Source organism: Sander lucioperca, chromosome 7 (genome assembly GCF_008315115.2).
Source record: "Sander lucioperca isolate FBNREF2018 chromosome 7, SLUC_FBN_1.2, whole genome shotgun sequence".
In the NCBI taxonomy this organism is placed as follows: domain Eukaryota; kingdom Metazoa; phylum Chordata; class Actinopteri; order Perciformes; family Percidae; genus Sander; species Sander lucioperca.
In genome coordinates this window covers 28590656-28606750 of record NC_050179.1, presented here as the reverse complement: position 1 = coordinate 28606750, position 16095 = coordinate 28590656, and the positions used below count along the sequence as shown (strand labels likewise).

The following is a 16095-nucleotide window of genomic DNA, read 5'->3' as shown; positions in this document are numbered from 1 at the left end:
TGTCCTCCTTCACAGTCTCCTGACGGCCTGCTGTGAGCTAGATGGAGCTCCGTCACGTCCGGCAACCATTTCTGGGTTAATGGACTACCAAATGCTGAGGCCCTGACGGAGCTCCAGGGCCTGCAGCTCCCCTCTTCCTGCTAAATGGCCGGTGTGTGTGAGTGAAAGCACGGTCAGCAAGCTTGTTACGCCTGCAATCTCTTACCACAGGTTCCAGTTAATCTTATAATGGATATGTGTGTTGAGTTATTAAACAAACGATCGGGGAAATAAACGCCTCTTGTCCGCGAGTCTCATTGATAGAGCTCCATCCAGCTCACCGCGGCCTCTATCAATGAGACTCGCAGACAAGAGGCGTTTATTTCCCCGAGCTAGCTAGCCTCCTCCTAACAAGACCAAAAATGCATTAAATTGAAATCGGACAAAAGCGTTAGCTTTGTAAGACCTTATGGTAGCTGTGATATACATGCCGTGACGAAATTCAAACTGTAAATATACTATAGTCATGCCGTAAGTGTACCCAGGGTCTGTGAAAGGACAGTCACGTTAGCCTGCGGAGCTCCTGAACTCCGACACACAGTCGGACAAAATTTGCAATTAGCCATCAATTTTCGTAAAACAGCCCATATTTGAGCTTTATATAGTTGATTTCTCGCATAAAAAAGTCTCAGAAGTGAATATAGTAACGAAATAGCAGACGAACAATGTATAACATTGCAGTGTCTGAAATATGAGACCTGCTGTCTCTTCTCCACTGGATGTGTAACCAATCAGCGCGCAGCTCATCTAAATATTCATGAGCATACCATATTTGGAAGAAAAGCTCTCGCTCCAAATAGAGCCATATTCACAATGATGCATTAGGCCCCATAGAACACCCGGGCCATTTTCAGCCCAATCAATGTTACATACCTTATTAGGAGACATTAAGGAACAGTGTGAAATACCCTATATAATCATTCTATCACCCCTTTAAGAGCAACTTTATGTTGGAGAACGTGGGAGAACAGTTAAATTAAATTAAAGCTATAGTGCGTAGTTTCTGTTGCCTCCATGAGGAATTCTAAATAATGACAACAACGCTGTCACATCCACATGATACAAGCCTTCCGAAAATGTAATAATTTGTTTAGAGACATGTTTTAAATGGTATCTACAAAATTAACAAAAGGCTTCAATTTAGAATAGACTAGCCAGCTAGTCTCTGTTAGGTGTCCTGTGGCTGAGATACATTCTGTTAATGCCCCAGCAGTGTTCTTTCTAGCTTCATAGTGGAATGTAACCATGTTAAAATGGACACTAATAAATACAGCTTAACAAAGTCATCAGATGTTTTTTTCCAAATAAATTAAAACCGAAAAATTGCATTGGCCAATGCAGAACAGAACACAAAAAAGTATACCTTATACACTACAGTTGTAAACATGTACAGTATTTCAGAAATAAATACAAATTTATTTCAGATTATCCACTATCTAAGCACAATATCAGCTGAAATGATGGAGGTTTTAAATCTATATTTTGACACATTTTAGACCCTCTCCAAGACAGGACCTCAAGATCCTCCCCCCCACCCTCCAAGGCTCTTTTCATATCAGATAACCCTCTGAGGACGAAAGACACGACGATGTTTGATAAAACTCCTACTCAAAAAGCGATATTACAAAATTTCATTTCAGACATTTATTTAATATTTTAATCATATATAACCTAAGACTTTGGTTAACTCATTTCAAGCACCGAAACAATTCGTACAACACATCATAAGTTAAATTATCTCTTTACACATTGCTCTAGAAAAAATGTGGGTGTCACTATACAGAAAGCTGAGTTTGTTCTGAACATTTTCATATGCAACACATGGGGATCAGTTATATGCAAATACCTTAATAAGGTAAATTTATGAAGATAAGTGAAAATGCACTTAGACCTCAGAGGGTTAAAGGGTAACTTGGGTTTTTTTCAACCTGCACCCTATTATCCTATGTTTTTGTGTCTAAGTGACTGACAACAATTTTTGACATTGGTCCAGTATTAAGGGAGACGAAACAAGCTACAATGTAAGTTAATAGGACAATTGTCCAGCTTGTATTTACCTTCACAAAAGTGCTTGTTTTTCCGCTGACAGACTCAGATTAATATTCTAAGTGTCTGACAACATTATTGAAAGGATTTCTAAGGAGGTCGACCTTTCTGTTAAAGAATAAGATCCTTTTTTTAAACATAAAAACATCCGTGAAATCGTGTTCACTAAAGCCACCAGACTCCATGTAAATAAACAATAATTTTAGCATTGTAAAATACACTTCATTAAAAGTCGACAAAAACAAAATAAAACTATAAAAAGCCATTTTGAGTCGTCTTTCCACTTTCCTTTCCTAGTTTTGGTTGAAATAAACACATAGTTTGCAGATTTACATGCGAAAATATATTGGCTCTATACACGCTAAAAGTATTGTTTTTTTTAAATGGAGTCTGGTGGATGTAGCGCTAGCGACTTCAGAGCTGTTTCTAGTTAAACAGAAAGGTCTTAAAGAAGTTTTAAAGGTCTATCTCTGTAGGGATCCTTTCAATAATGTTGTCAGACACTTAGAATATTAATCTGAGCCTGTCAGCGGCAAAACAAGCACTTTTGTGAAGGTAAATACAAGCTGGACCATTGTCCTATTAACTTACATTGTAGCTTGTTTCGCCGCTACTGACTGCAGTGATCTCTCTTAACACTGGACCAATGTCAAAGATTGTTGTTCCCATCAGTCACTTAGACACAAAAAACATAGGAAAATAGGGTCCAGGTTGAAAAAAACGGTAGTTACCCTTTAATAATATACATATTCCCAAACACAGTAAATCAAATCACCCAAAAACCACTTGCCAAACAGTGAAGCTGAGGCTTTTGCAGGCTCCAGTGCAGTTGCCTGTTTTGCTGATTGCTAATGGTCAGCCTTGGTTATAAGCCTCTCTAAGCCATGTGTACGTCACAGCCTATCAATTTTACACTTTGTACTGTAGAGTCGTAGACAGTAAATGTTATCATAAGGAGCTGTAATTAGTTACATTTTAGCAATACATTTTGATGTCATTAATGGTTAGCATAATAATGAGTTATGGTTTGACCAGTGGTTTTGGTTCAGAGATGCACACTTGGAATGTTAATAAAAGATATAAAATGTCAGTATGTACACATTCGGTATCATATATGTATCACCATTACTGTCATTCTTTCACTGGCTCCGGCCTTCTCATTAACAGACGACCCTGTGATTGTAAGGCATGCAATTTTAGTGCAATGTCATTCACCTTTTCACCTGATTAGCTTAGCATATCTAACTGTGTCATATGTACTCAGTAGATGTCTTCATGGGTTAACTTGGTTGCTAGTAGCCTGTGTGTCAGTATGTCTTTCTCTATTCCCTATTTCCCATTTGGATGGGTACTATTCTCTATCCGGAATGGTACCCATAGATAAATCAAAAATGTATTCATGCATTCCACTGGTCCACTTTAAATCAGGTCCAGAATTCTGGACCCATAAAGATCTGTATTGTCCAGCCATATTGCAGTTTGGCAAAATGTCAAATCTACAACAGATCATTAAACTAAGCAACCTTTTACCACTTTGCTGTATGCTCATCACGGGCTCTCCTCAAAGTATGACACAACACAGGTGCCATGTGCTATGTAGACATTTGGCATTAGTTCATACTGCGAGAATATAATACTACGGCATATATGGATTAGTGTAGCAGTCCAGGAGGCACAACCATTGGCGATTTTAGACCCTATTTAAGTGGGCTCAAGCCCCACTAAATTTCATATCAGCCCCCCTAAAAATTATAATAATAAAAAAAATATATAACTTAAAAAATTACTTTAAGTGAGAGTTTTCGAACTTGTCTGTTAGTGACAGAGGACAAACATTTACAGGTTCAAAGGGCATGAAACAGGTTTATTATCCTGTGTGTCTGTCGCCAATGCTATGTACCTGTAATCCCGTCAACACTTTTGCAAGGCACTGTATCCGTGTCACATTCTCATTAGGGGCTGAGCCCCCCTAAAGGTCTGATCCTAGAATCACCCCTGGGCACAACACAGAAATAATGGGCGATACACACTTCCTGCCACGAGCCCTGAATTAACTAAATAACACTGGTTATTGTTTTAGTTTTTACACCTGGTAACACATTTCTCAATATGCCTGAGGTTTCACATTTGTGCCTTTTTCTGAACTCTTTCCACAGTCAGCACAACAGAAGTCAGTGTGCACTGAACTATGGATCACTTTTCATCCTTTGCCACAAAATGCAGTCAATGACCACACCTTTTCAAAACTCATGAACTGTTTTCTCACTCTAACTTAACCACCAAACCTCTGCATATTTACACTCCATTTTACACGGTAACATACTATAGTAAAAACTGTTAAATGTACGTTCAAACCCTACCATTCAAGCTTGCTCAGCCACATCTATATCTAAAAATAAATACAAAAATAAATTAAAATGTATTAACTCCTAATTGGGGCATACTGTACAACATTCTCTGATGAGCTCTATGACAGACTTGTGAAAGGTGAGGAAAGGGGCCGTTCTGTAATTGTATGGAACGATGTGGCGTTTCACCATCTCTCCCAGTCACAGACAGGTTTACTGCCCATCCAAGGATGCAGTCACTTCTCGTCCACCTTTCTACCCAGTACTTAACTCCACAGTGGAACTATTTTACTCATGGAGGTCAAAGTTTAGGAGCCCCGTCCACATAATCATTTGTCCCTTTCTGGATGTCTGGACACATTTGCAGAAGATTGCCAGGGATGGATCAGGCATGCCGGTGTGGTGGATGAGAACTCAACTACCACTGTTGTTACTATATCTGTAGCTGTCCTTTATAGGTATGTATAGTGAGTATAGTTTTGGACTGTATTACTGGAATTACTTTGGTTTCATTCTGTGCACTTGGAATTAAATGATACAGTTACTGCAAAAGATGAACCGCTGTTCACCTTGACTTAACCCTTGTGTTGTCCTCCCGGGTCAAAACTGAAAAAATATACATTTTTATCGATGTTTTTGGGGCATTTTCTGAAGTTTAACGCTTTTTTTCACTACCATGTATAAACACCACTGACAGCACACTATTACCACTGGTTTCACACTTATTTTTGGAATTCATGATCAATAAACGTCTTTTATAGGAAATTATATCCAATCCTTCAGTTACAGTTTTTGCCCATTGCTTACACACTAAAAACGAATGCTTAGACCAAAGCCTCAATACCTAAACTTCTTGTAGCATCCCTTAAACACAGTGTAACCATAGCTTTAACACATTGTCAAATTTGCACTTTGTTTGCAATTCTTTAACACACTTATTGTGAAACACTACACACGTTTTCTTACATTAGACACTTTGTTCAAAAACGAAATTTCCTGTTATCATTGGGAAAACACTGTTCAAAATGCAAAACTCATCTGGTAATTGTAGGCACTTACATACAGACCTGAAAACGCTGGCACAGAAAACAGAACACCAATCGGTCTTAGCACTAGAAATAGGCCTCAGGTAAGCCATTTTGAGAACTTTGCAAGCATGGAGGCAATGAGAGTCAGAGGAGGACAAAGAGAGAGAGAGAGAGGAGTCGGACGTGGAAGAGACATCGCCTGTGATGTTGACGAGGTCTTGTGGTCAGATCCCCACCACACACACACACACACACACACACACACACACACAAAACAAGTATATGTTTTTTTTTTTCAATAGCAATTTACAGTATCTAGTAATAGTTTTTTTTTTTTACTTTTGTTTTGTTGCTAAATTTGATGATTTCTATTTTTCTTTATTTCTGTAAGAATGTTAGTTTTTTGTAAAAACTCTTGTTTGATTACTGCTAAATTCTACTACTAATTCTACTTTTGCGTTTTAGAGAATACTGAGTCTGATAAAATGACAATAAAAATAGAAACATAAAGACTGCAGTGTTTTCTATAAAGCCCATCAGTGTGTTGCTGGTGATATGAAAGAGGAATTCAAATGGTGCTTGTGTGTATGATTTTGTTGCAAGAATTTCATTTTTAGAAAGAAGTGTTAAGTTTTGATAGCAGTGTTTCATGTTGTCATAGATGTGAGTTGTTAATCTCTAAGTGCTACGTCTGATTTTCTTGTGTGTAGAGTTTTGACGTAATGAGCCAAATTCTGCAAAAAGTGTGTAAGCAATAGGCAAAAACTGTAAAAAAACAGAAATTATGAATTATTTAGATTAATATCAAAGGAATTATAATCACAGAAGGGTCAACGTTCAGTCGGGATACTGTTTTGAAACATTTTACATTTTTTTCTCAAATGCTAAAAAATTGAACAAAATACCCAAAATTCAATGAAAGTAGAGATGCAGTCTTTTGTTGTACTTGTGACGCGCGTTGTAAGGAATCATCCATCCATGTTATTTTTGGGCAATCAAAATAAGGTATAAATAAAAAAACAAACATATTTCTGATATAGAAATTTAGAAAACGGGTCAAATTTGACCCCAAGACAACACAAGGGTTAAGCATATAGGTTTAGAACATGATGTTATCTGTTCTGACATACAGTAAAGATCCATTGTGTTGATTGTGTAGCCTACACAGAAGGATGTTGTGCTAACTGTGTTAAGAGTTTAGGAAAGTTGTTAAAAGTATTGAACAAATTGTCGTAGCAATCATAAAAAACTGTAATGAAAAATGGCAAAAGATATAGCCTTTGGAAGCATATTGGAGCATTTCTGATTCATTTTGTGAGTTATACTGAGCTAGCACAAACCATGCAATAAAGAAGAGTCCTTTTTGTTGTAGTGGAATCTTGGTTCATGCTAATTAAAAACATAAAAGACAATAGTTATTATACAGTGTAATGCTGCCTGTTGTTAGTGTTCCTGTAGGTCATCGAGTAATAATAAGTGACACAGTAGCCTCTTTCCGACCAAGTAGTTACAGGAACATAGTTCTAGGAACAGTCCACTTCTAAACAGTTCTACTAACTACTCTCCCCCAAAACCGGTTTTGCCATTTGCATTCCCACTGGCCAAGTGGTCATAGGAACTAGTAGGAGGGGTAAGGGTCTTTATAACGTCGTCACTTGACTTTAGCGCCACATACAACACAACAATTTGTCTTATGAGTTAGCATACGTAGGCGAATTGCAACAGACAGTGAAGAATATGTACTGTTTGTGTTTCAGACGTTGCTAGGTCACTAAAGCCCGAGACACACCAAGCCGATAATCGGCCGTCGGTGACTCGAGTCTGTTCGGTGTGTTCCGTGCTGTCGTCCGTCCGAGGGGCCGTCGGCCTTCATTTTGGCCGATTTGACATGTATAATCAGCGGGGCGGGCACTGCCGGCAGTCAGACTCAATGGCCCATCTGATTGGTAGAGTGCTAACTCGGAAACGGGGAGCGGAATGAGCATGACGCGTGAGCATGATGCGTGAGCGTGATGCGTGAGCGTGACGCGTGAGCGTGACGCGTGACGCTTGAGCGTGACGCGTTCGTCCAATCAGCTGCCGGTTTTAATTTTTGGGCGACAATACAGATTAGCGCCGCCTGCTGTTATGGTATTACGGCTCGTCGTGTGTTCTGAGGAACTTTTTTGACCAACTCGGGGAGACTGATCAGTCCAACTGCCTTTTCTGCCGAGGGTCGGCCGTCTGGTTGGTGTGTCACGACCTTAAGGGTTCCTATGTGGAAAAGAGAAAAGACCCTGCCCTGAAGTAGGAGCTGAAAGAGTTACAGGTCAGAGGAACTTAAAAATCCCCAAATTGGTCCAGTCGGAACACAAGAAAAAAAGGGTTCTAGGAACGTTATGTTCTAGGAACTGCAAAAATCCCTCTGGTCGGAAAGGGACAAGTGTTGCTGTTGGGAGACAAATGACAAAAGAGTTGATTCTGAGATGTGTAGTAAGTGTTTTGGTTGCATTGGAGCATTTTGGATATGAGGTGAAAGGGTTGTGCTGAGCTGAATGTCAGTGAAGAGAAATGTGTATTGCCAATGGTAAAGAACTCTAAGTGTTCTCCGTTATTAAGTCTTGTAGGGTTTGTTGATGACCTTGTCAATCCATCGCAGGAACCTGCTAACACGCGTGTACACCCCAGGGAATGCGGGGTTACCGCATCCATGACCCCAGGAGATGACTCCCGTCAGCACCCAACGGCCCCCCTCCCCCTGGCAAACCAGTGGACCCCCACTGTCACCCTGGCAACTGTCCACACGGTGGCGCTCCGACAGGCTCCCGGCACACAGCATGCGGCTGGTGAAGCGATCACTGTATCGCTTCTTACACTTCCAGGCTGGAAGCAGGGGGACCCAGGCCTGGAGCAGAGTCCGGGAGTACTCTGAGTCTGAAAAAAAATAAAGTCTCATTTAAACAAGAGTATAGTAATATGAAATTATTGAGTAGAATATATCTAACATAAATACAAATAATGGCTTTACAATAAGGTACACAAAAATGTAGGTAGTTACTGAGTAACGAATGAGGAACGAATGATAAGTGATTGGTTAGTTAATGTAGCCTGACAAGCTAGACCCACATCCAGATGTTGGGTCTGGGAACTCACCATTGGCAGGGCTCAATCCGAGGGGCGGGATAAATGGTTGTCTTTCAAATTCCCTCTGCACGCAATAGGATAGCGCTACAACCAACCAGAGCAACAAAGAAGGTAGCGGAGCTAGTTGATAGATTAAACTTTTGCCGTATCTGGTCGGTCGAACACATCTTCCTTTTTTAAGAATGATTTCAGTGCCGTTCTTTATTCTTTTCTCAAAGAAAAGCTTAACTCCAAGTCTTCCAGAAGACTGCTGTTCCCAGCAGCAGCAACCATAAGCCCGCCTACTGATCCACTGACTGGATACACGATGTGATTGGCCTGACCAGAGTTTGGTTTTTCCAGCTCGCAAGCCAACGGAGAGTGCCTAGACCCCCCTGGCTGCAAATTACATTTGCTGCTGCTAGGGTGCGTTTAGATTTCTAGGCTATAGTTAATGAGTAGTTACAGGTAAACAGGCTGGTAGTTACTGTATTAATGAATGAGGAATGAATGGTTAGTAGTAGTTACTGATTAACTGTGATTCAGCCCTAATGCTTAGTTACTGTATGCTATGCCAATGCTTCACAAATGGTAGTCAATCCTTAACTAATCATTCATTAAAGGACAATTCCGGCGCAAAATGAACCTAGGGGTTAATAACACGTGTACCGAGTCGACCGTTCTCTGGGATATGTTTTCATGCTAATCGAATGTGACCAGTTTTAGCGCAAACCGCTAATTAGCTTATAAAGATAGTCATCGGGGCATGCAAAAGTAAAAAGAAATCACTATTTCTATACCACTAACAAGGCTCAAAATATCACCACACTTCCACAGTAGCATAATGACGGTCCCTACATGTAAACTGAAGCATTGAGAACTTTGTAAGTGTACAGACAGTTTATTAAAAAGATAGTTTAATGAACGGCACTGTCTTTATAAACTTTCGTTGTTATTTTTTATTTTTTTTTAAGATTATTTTTTGGGCATTTATTCGATAGGACAGCTTAGACATGAAAGGGGAGAGAGAGGGGGAATGACATGCAGCAAAGGGCCGCAGGTCGGAACCGACTCTGTGGTCGCTGCGGCGAGGACTGAGCCTCTGTACATGGGCGCATGCTCTACCAGGTGAGCTACCCAGGCACCCTTAGTAGTTATTAATATATAAATAAAATGTCTAGGTGAAAGGGTTGCGAAGACCTGCTGTATCTCTGTGCAGGACTTACAGAAATGAAGCTGTTATCTCTTCATCTGACTCTGGGCTTGACAACAAACTGTATACCAAAATGATGTAATGCTCCTTTAAGTCGTTGCCTGGTTGTTGTCAACGAGCCATCATGTTTGATTTAGATACTAATGGTAAAATATTTCTTACACATTAAGATTAAATCCTAATGTAATGTAATGTGATTTCATTTAAACAGGGACAATGCACGATTAAACGTTAACCTTGTTAAAGAACAAGGAGAGATGCTTTGCACAATTGCTATTTTTTCCGCTCACTGGGCAGCTAGGTAAAATAATAAATATGCAATGCAAGTGAAGTACAACCATCAGAATATACAATTTTACAAACACACTACACAGCTATGTGATCAAAATCCTAACCCCTCCCGTTAAAGGCTGTTTTATGCTTCTGCGTCAACAACTCCACGCCGTAGCTACGCCGTCGCTCTTATGGCGTCGTGACCCTTCAGAGTTCTGCGTCGGGGTTGCTTTGCATAACACTAGGGGGTGATAAGTCTGAGGATATTTGCGAGGTCTGCCAGCCAGTTTATGTTATGTTAGCAAGCAAACTTTGGCACAACTGTCCACAAAGTACTGCTTGCTGGCGAAGTGCTAATTTCAAAACGTTACTGACATATAGACACTTTACAAACGGATAACCCCGTCATTGTAACCAAAATATGTCTGAGTTTATTTGCAGAGCTGATGTCAGTGAACTAGCATGTAGCTACTCCCCACAGTGGGCTGCTGGAAACACCGACTATCAACACACAGGACCAGTTGACCAATCACAGTCCTTGAAACACCGACTATCAACACACAGGACAAGTTGACCAATCACAGTCCTTGCGGTCTGCGTTGCCTCGACGCAAAGTTACAAATTTATGGAGGTGCACGTCGAGCTATGGCGGAGGGCTTGGAGGGGGGTTCGCGGCGACGCAGAGGGGTCTGCGGGGGTACACTGTCGATTTGACGCAGAAGCATAAAACAGCCTTTATACACACGCAGGCAGGCACAGACGGACGGAAACACACACACACACGCACACACACACACACACGGACACATACACACACACACACACACACACACACACACACACACACAGACACACACATACACCACACACACACACACACACACACACACACACACACACACACACACACACACACACACACACACACACACACCGATGGAGAATTAAGTTCTACAATGTGATTCCGTAGAGGCCATGCGATGGTCCAGGCAGTGACGTTACCTGTGATGCCCCAGCCGGTGATCACGCAGGCAGCAGGCCTCTTCTCCCACTTGCTGCCTGGCTCTGGCAGACACACGGCACCAGTGTGAGGGTTGAATGCCACACAGTTGCCCTCTGTGCCTTTGAGCCGCAGCAGGGCGATGTCGTACTCCCAGCCCTGGCTGCGGTACTTCCTGTGGATAACAATGCGTTCCGGTGACAAGGTGCGTTCAAAGTCATCCTGCTCCTCAGTATGGTAGTCACCCAGGCGCAACACGTAGCGGGTCGGGTCTCTGCCAAATCTGGAGACGCAAAGCAAATTTGGAAATGATAGTTTTGATAAATACCCATTATTTAGTATGTAACCCATTATATTAGATGGCATGCATAACTCACAAAGTAATGTTACAACAAATCAGGAGGGATTTCATGTTGACAAATAGACACCCATGGTGAAGACTATTTAATGTAACAGAAACAATAAAATATGATAAAAATTCTAAACACTGCCAAGAGGTGAATACAAGTGAATGGATTCCTAATTACTTTTACATTTAAGTGACTCAAATTACTTTTCATTTTTGTTTAAAAAATAACATGTACAGGGTAAGCAATGCAACTAAAGAAGTTTTACAGTTTACAAGTGACCAGATTCACAAATCCTGTCAAAATGTGTGTCCATTTTGGTGACATTATTACATTATGCGGTAACAATCAAAAACATGAATGTTGGATACAAAATTTCCACATTTACAGATTTCATTAATGCACAGCTGGACAGGACTATGTGAGACTATCAACGAGAGGGAGCCATGATAACTGGTGACCGTTAGAGGGAGCTGTCTCCTACCTCTTGAAGCAGTGGGCGGCCGTCACAACCCAGCAGGGGCTGATGAGTGATGCTCCACACAGAGGATGGTTTCCTTTAGACTGAGACCTGAGCCACAGAGACACCTGCCAGGGCCACTCGCCTCTGAAATCACACACACACACACACACACACACACAACAATGTCACTGCTGCTGCTTAGTGTAACTAGGGTTACTTAGATCCTTTTTTTTGTGACCTTTTTTTGATAGAACAGCTTAAACATGAAAGGGGTGGGAGAGAGGGGGAATGACATGTAGCAAAGGACCACAGGTTGGAATTGAACCTGCAGCCGCTGCAACAAGGACTGAGCCTCTGTACATGGGGCGCATGCTCTACTAGGTGAGCTACCCAGGCGCCCTATCTTTAAAGCGTTTTAACCTCCCCTGCACAATCTTTTACCTTGTATCAAGCCTTATTGTTGTTTATTTTTCAATAATGTGTGAATAAACTAAACTAATTACACCTGTGTTGGTGTTCCATTGATGTACAGGCTTAAAGAGACCTTGAATCAAGCTCTGACATTTGTAAGTGCGTATAAATCTAGATATCTTCCAGTGGAGAGTGTTGCGTGCGTATACTAACCTCAGTGACTTATCCCCTCCTATAATCCTGCGTCGACGACGCTGGTTATTGAGTCTTTGGCCACAGGTCTGCATTGCCAGGGCAGCGTCTCCCAAAGGATCCAGGGTGTAGTCACAGATGACGCCTGCATCCTCACTGTGGCGACAGTCATGGCTATCCTGACCCACAGCTGGACACTGGCCTAAGGACATCTCAGTGCCTGAGCATCGAACGTTGTCCAGATGGATGGGACCTTGACCCTCACCAAAGTACGCCATGGACCGAGCTTTAGCCACACCGCTGGGAGATCAACACACAAAGACACACAGCATCATTATTGATTGTTGTATGTTATTTCTAGCATGCCTAAAAATATCCAAATCACACGACAGATTTCCATGAAACTTTCTAAGCACATTCATGCTCCCAAGATGATGAACCCGTTCCCTTTTGGACACTGCATGAGCTTTTGTCTAGCTTCCTTAGCCAAGTACATCAGAGGTGTAATCATACTAACGTGAATCCCAGCTGTCTGCAAACTACAGCCGCATTGACATCATTCCAGCCATCATCACACACACTTCCCCACTGGCCGTTAATGAAGACCTCCACTCTACCCTCCTTCCTGCTCTCTCCAGCAACCAAACGCACCAGAGGGCCTGCAAAGAAACATTACAGAGAAAACGTGCCTTGATTAAAGTTATTCATGCCCTGAGGTTTTCAGATTTACCTTTTACCCCTTTACAAGGGTAATACACACAAATCTCAGAAGCAGAAAAAGTAACTGCATTCCCTTAATAGTAGGGTTGGGTATTGATTGGATATTTTCCGATACTGGTGCTAAAACGATAATACTTTTTCTTTTTTTTAAAGGAGCACAAAACGACAGTTGGCGACATTCAAGAACAGCTTGTTTATTGCTACATGGTCAAAATTAAATGATTTATTAAAAATGTGATAACAATAACTTATTTTACCAGTAAATAGCTGGTAAACGACAAAAACAACCACTAGATGGGAAAAGGGTACTTTACAATAACTTTGAATGCACCGCGAGGCTGGCGAGGCGAGTTTCAAGTGAACGCACCGTCTGTGTTGTTTTTCCGACAACAGCTGCTGCAGACTGTTGTACGGCCTGGTGTTGGGAGTCCTCTACAGTGAAATACAGCCACACTTTACACCGTTTAGCTGTCAGCATTTTAACCGCGTTTAATCCAGCTGCTAGCTAACGGTAGGCTAACGTTACCTGTGTAACATGTAGTGTTAACTAGCGTCACGTGCAGCGATGTTTCTGTTGCCTCTAACGTGCGTTTCGGAGCATCAGAGAGCAGCGCAGATATTTAAGTGGCACTGCGTTGCTATTCAGCCCGGTAGATACCAGTCGTTAAGGCACCGGTGCAGTATTAGCACCGGGTCTCGTTACCCAGCCCTACTCAATAGCCACCAATGTGTGTACTTACCAATAGAAGGCAAAAGGCCGAGTATCTCATTGGTATCACCTCCCCTCTCACAGCGGACACCTACATCCTCACTGTGGGAGCAGTCATGTTGGCCCCACACAGAGTGGGTGCAGGTCAGTAAATTGGCCTCTGTTCCCCGACACTGCACCTCGTCCAGCAGGATCAGGCCGCGACCTTCTTCATACACCCCGTCAGGAGCCACCGCTGCTCGGCCTCTGCAGACAAGGCACAACAACAGCACATCTATCTGTCTATGGACACTCATTTTAATGGTGTGAAGAACAACATCATCAAAACTCTGGTTAATGTGAGAAACACTTCTATGCAAATAACTATTTTTGCCAAATCTTTATTTAGGTTGCAGAAATGACCGGTGTGTGAAAACAGAAATAGTATAATTTTCGTTTGATTCAATTGGTACTGCTTTTCTCCAGAATTTGAAGGATTTCAAGGCCTCGGGCATACTGGTGATTTGTGTTTTAGTTGAAATTATGTAATAAGTTAGTTTTGTTCATTTTCATTCAGTAACCCTTTGTGCTTGCTTGAGGGTTTACATGGTATCACAAGGAATGCCTTGAGATCTCACAGAATAAGTTGGAGGGGGGCACCTGGACTACGTTATTGGCCCTTTTTACACCAATGACCAGGGTCAGACCTGAGTTATCTGACAAGTGTTCAACTCTTCTTTTGTCAATTCAAACCAAACCGAGTCAGGTTGATCCCTGGTCATGACAATTCATATATACGACCTGGATCACAACGGGGAGCGATGCATTTTAATTACCCCACGTTGCTGGAAACGGGCGAGGCAGTTTACACGTCATATTCAGTGAACAGCTAACGTCACATACTCCAGTCCAGCTGTACACTACCAGAACTAGTGTTTTGTACTTTAATTCAGTACTGTCTGATTGTTTCACAGCGGTTAAGTTCTAATGCACCAATAAATAACCATCAAACACTCAACAGATGATTTTGTGGAGACACTGCAAGTTTAATTCTCCTCCTATGCATTTCATTCATTGCAGCTGCAGCAGTAAACAAGGAAGCAGACTACTCTAGTATCAATTTATTACTATTTTAAGACGAGGGGAGAACATTTCTCTTTGTTTGATAACATTAAAAGTAAAGTTAGGCTTTCCTGTTGGCTTCTCGACAGAAATTGAGATTTGAGGGAGCCAGTGGCCACACTAAACTACCGGCTGTAGACCGGTGTGTTGTGCGAGCGAGAGAGCGTGACTGTGACAGAGAACTTAACATTCTTTTCTGATTGTTTTACAGCAGTTTTGTGTCATGACTGTGTGCTCCCATATCCAACCAATGGCATGATTTGCCCTGCCCAGGCTGTTGAGTGACCCTGGTGGTTTGCAACCCACCAAGCCGAGTCGGTCAACGCAGGTTGACCTTTTAAGCACAAAGTCAACCCTGGTTGCAATGGTTGGGGTTAGGCACTGACCTCGAGTGGTTAAGGTTAGGATAGCCGATTGGTCAGGGGATAGGACCTGTACAAATGAGGTTACGTTACCTTGCCTAAGCATGGACGCCTGGCCAATAGTTGCTATTGAAGGGCGGGTCTTGGCATGGCCATAGTGGGAAAAAAAATATCGCACCCTGGTTCAACCCTGGTTGAGCCCTCAGTGCGAAGGGGTTTTAGCCTGTTGCTACCACCTCCGGAACCCAGATACGAGGCAGAAAAATAGATGGCTAGATTGATAAGGCTTAGTACAAATATGTTGTTCAACGTTTGTGGGGTTTAAAAAAAAAAGACTTCCATTTTGCTTTATCAGGGAAAAGAAACCAATAGTTCTTGGTAAGAATGGTCATCTACAGACATGGTTGTTCATCCCTACTTTAGATTGATTTAAAAACATAGGGAAGTACACAATCTCCTAAGGCAGCGAGGTGTTTCGTAGTGACACAGATGTAGTGATGCACTGACCTGAAGCCCAGCTGCCTACACACTACCTGGGCGTTGAGCTCAGTCCAGTTGTCATCACACACAGTGCCCCATTCTCCCTGGTGGTAAATCTCCACGCGTCCCTCCAAGTGACTGTCTGCACCCGCCAGACGAACTGCACCGTCTGCTGCCACACAGGAAAACACTAATGCTTTATTAGATCCCATACTCAGGGCAGTGCTTGGCAAATCTCATCTGTTTTAGTGTTGCTGTTAA

General features: G+C 42.0%; 1 protein-coding gene and 1 long non-coding RNA gene across 3 annotated transcripts in view; both read right to left on the bottom strand.

Annotated features, from left to right (window-relative positions):
- Window positions 1-2790: 2790 nt before the first annotated feature.
- LOC116067600 lies at window positions 2791-5708 on the bottom strand. Its single transcript, XR_004109258.2, has 2 exons — window positions 4956-5708; window positions 2791-4925 (listed from the first exon to the last, which is right to left on the bottom strand). It is a non-coding gene; the product is annotated as an uncharacterized LOC116067600 (long non-coding RNA).
- Window positions 5709-7795: 2087 nt separating this feature from the next.
- Window positions 7796-16095, bottom strand: part of si:ch211-51a6.2 (neurotrypsin) — a 28087-nt gene continuing 19787 nt past the window's right edge. Inside the window, exons 8-14 of one of the 2 annotated variants that reach the window (XM_036002750.1) lie at window positions 15862-16006; window positions 13923-14137; window positions 12980-13121; window positions 12484-12762; window positions 11881-12003; window positions 11052-11332; window positions 7796-8374 (exon numbers count right to left, since the gene is read on the bottom strand). In XM_036002750.1, coding sequence (XP_035858643.1) covers window positions 8055-8374; window positions 11052-11332; window positions 11881-12003; window positions 12484-12762; window positions 12980-13121; window positions 13923-14137; window positions 15862-16006 — 1505 coding nt within the window. In that variant the 3' untranslated portion in view covers window positions 7796-8054. The remainder of the gene's footprint in view (window positions 8375-11051; window positions 11333-11880; window positions 12004-12483; window positions 12763-12979; window positions 13122-13922; window positions 14138-15861; window positions 16007-16095) is intronic. The other variant, XM_031324059.2, reaches the window with a different exon arrangement.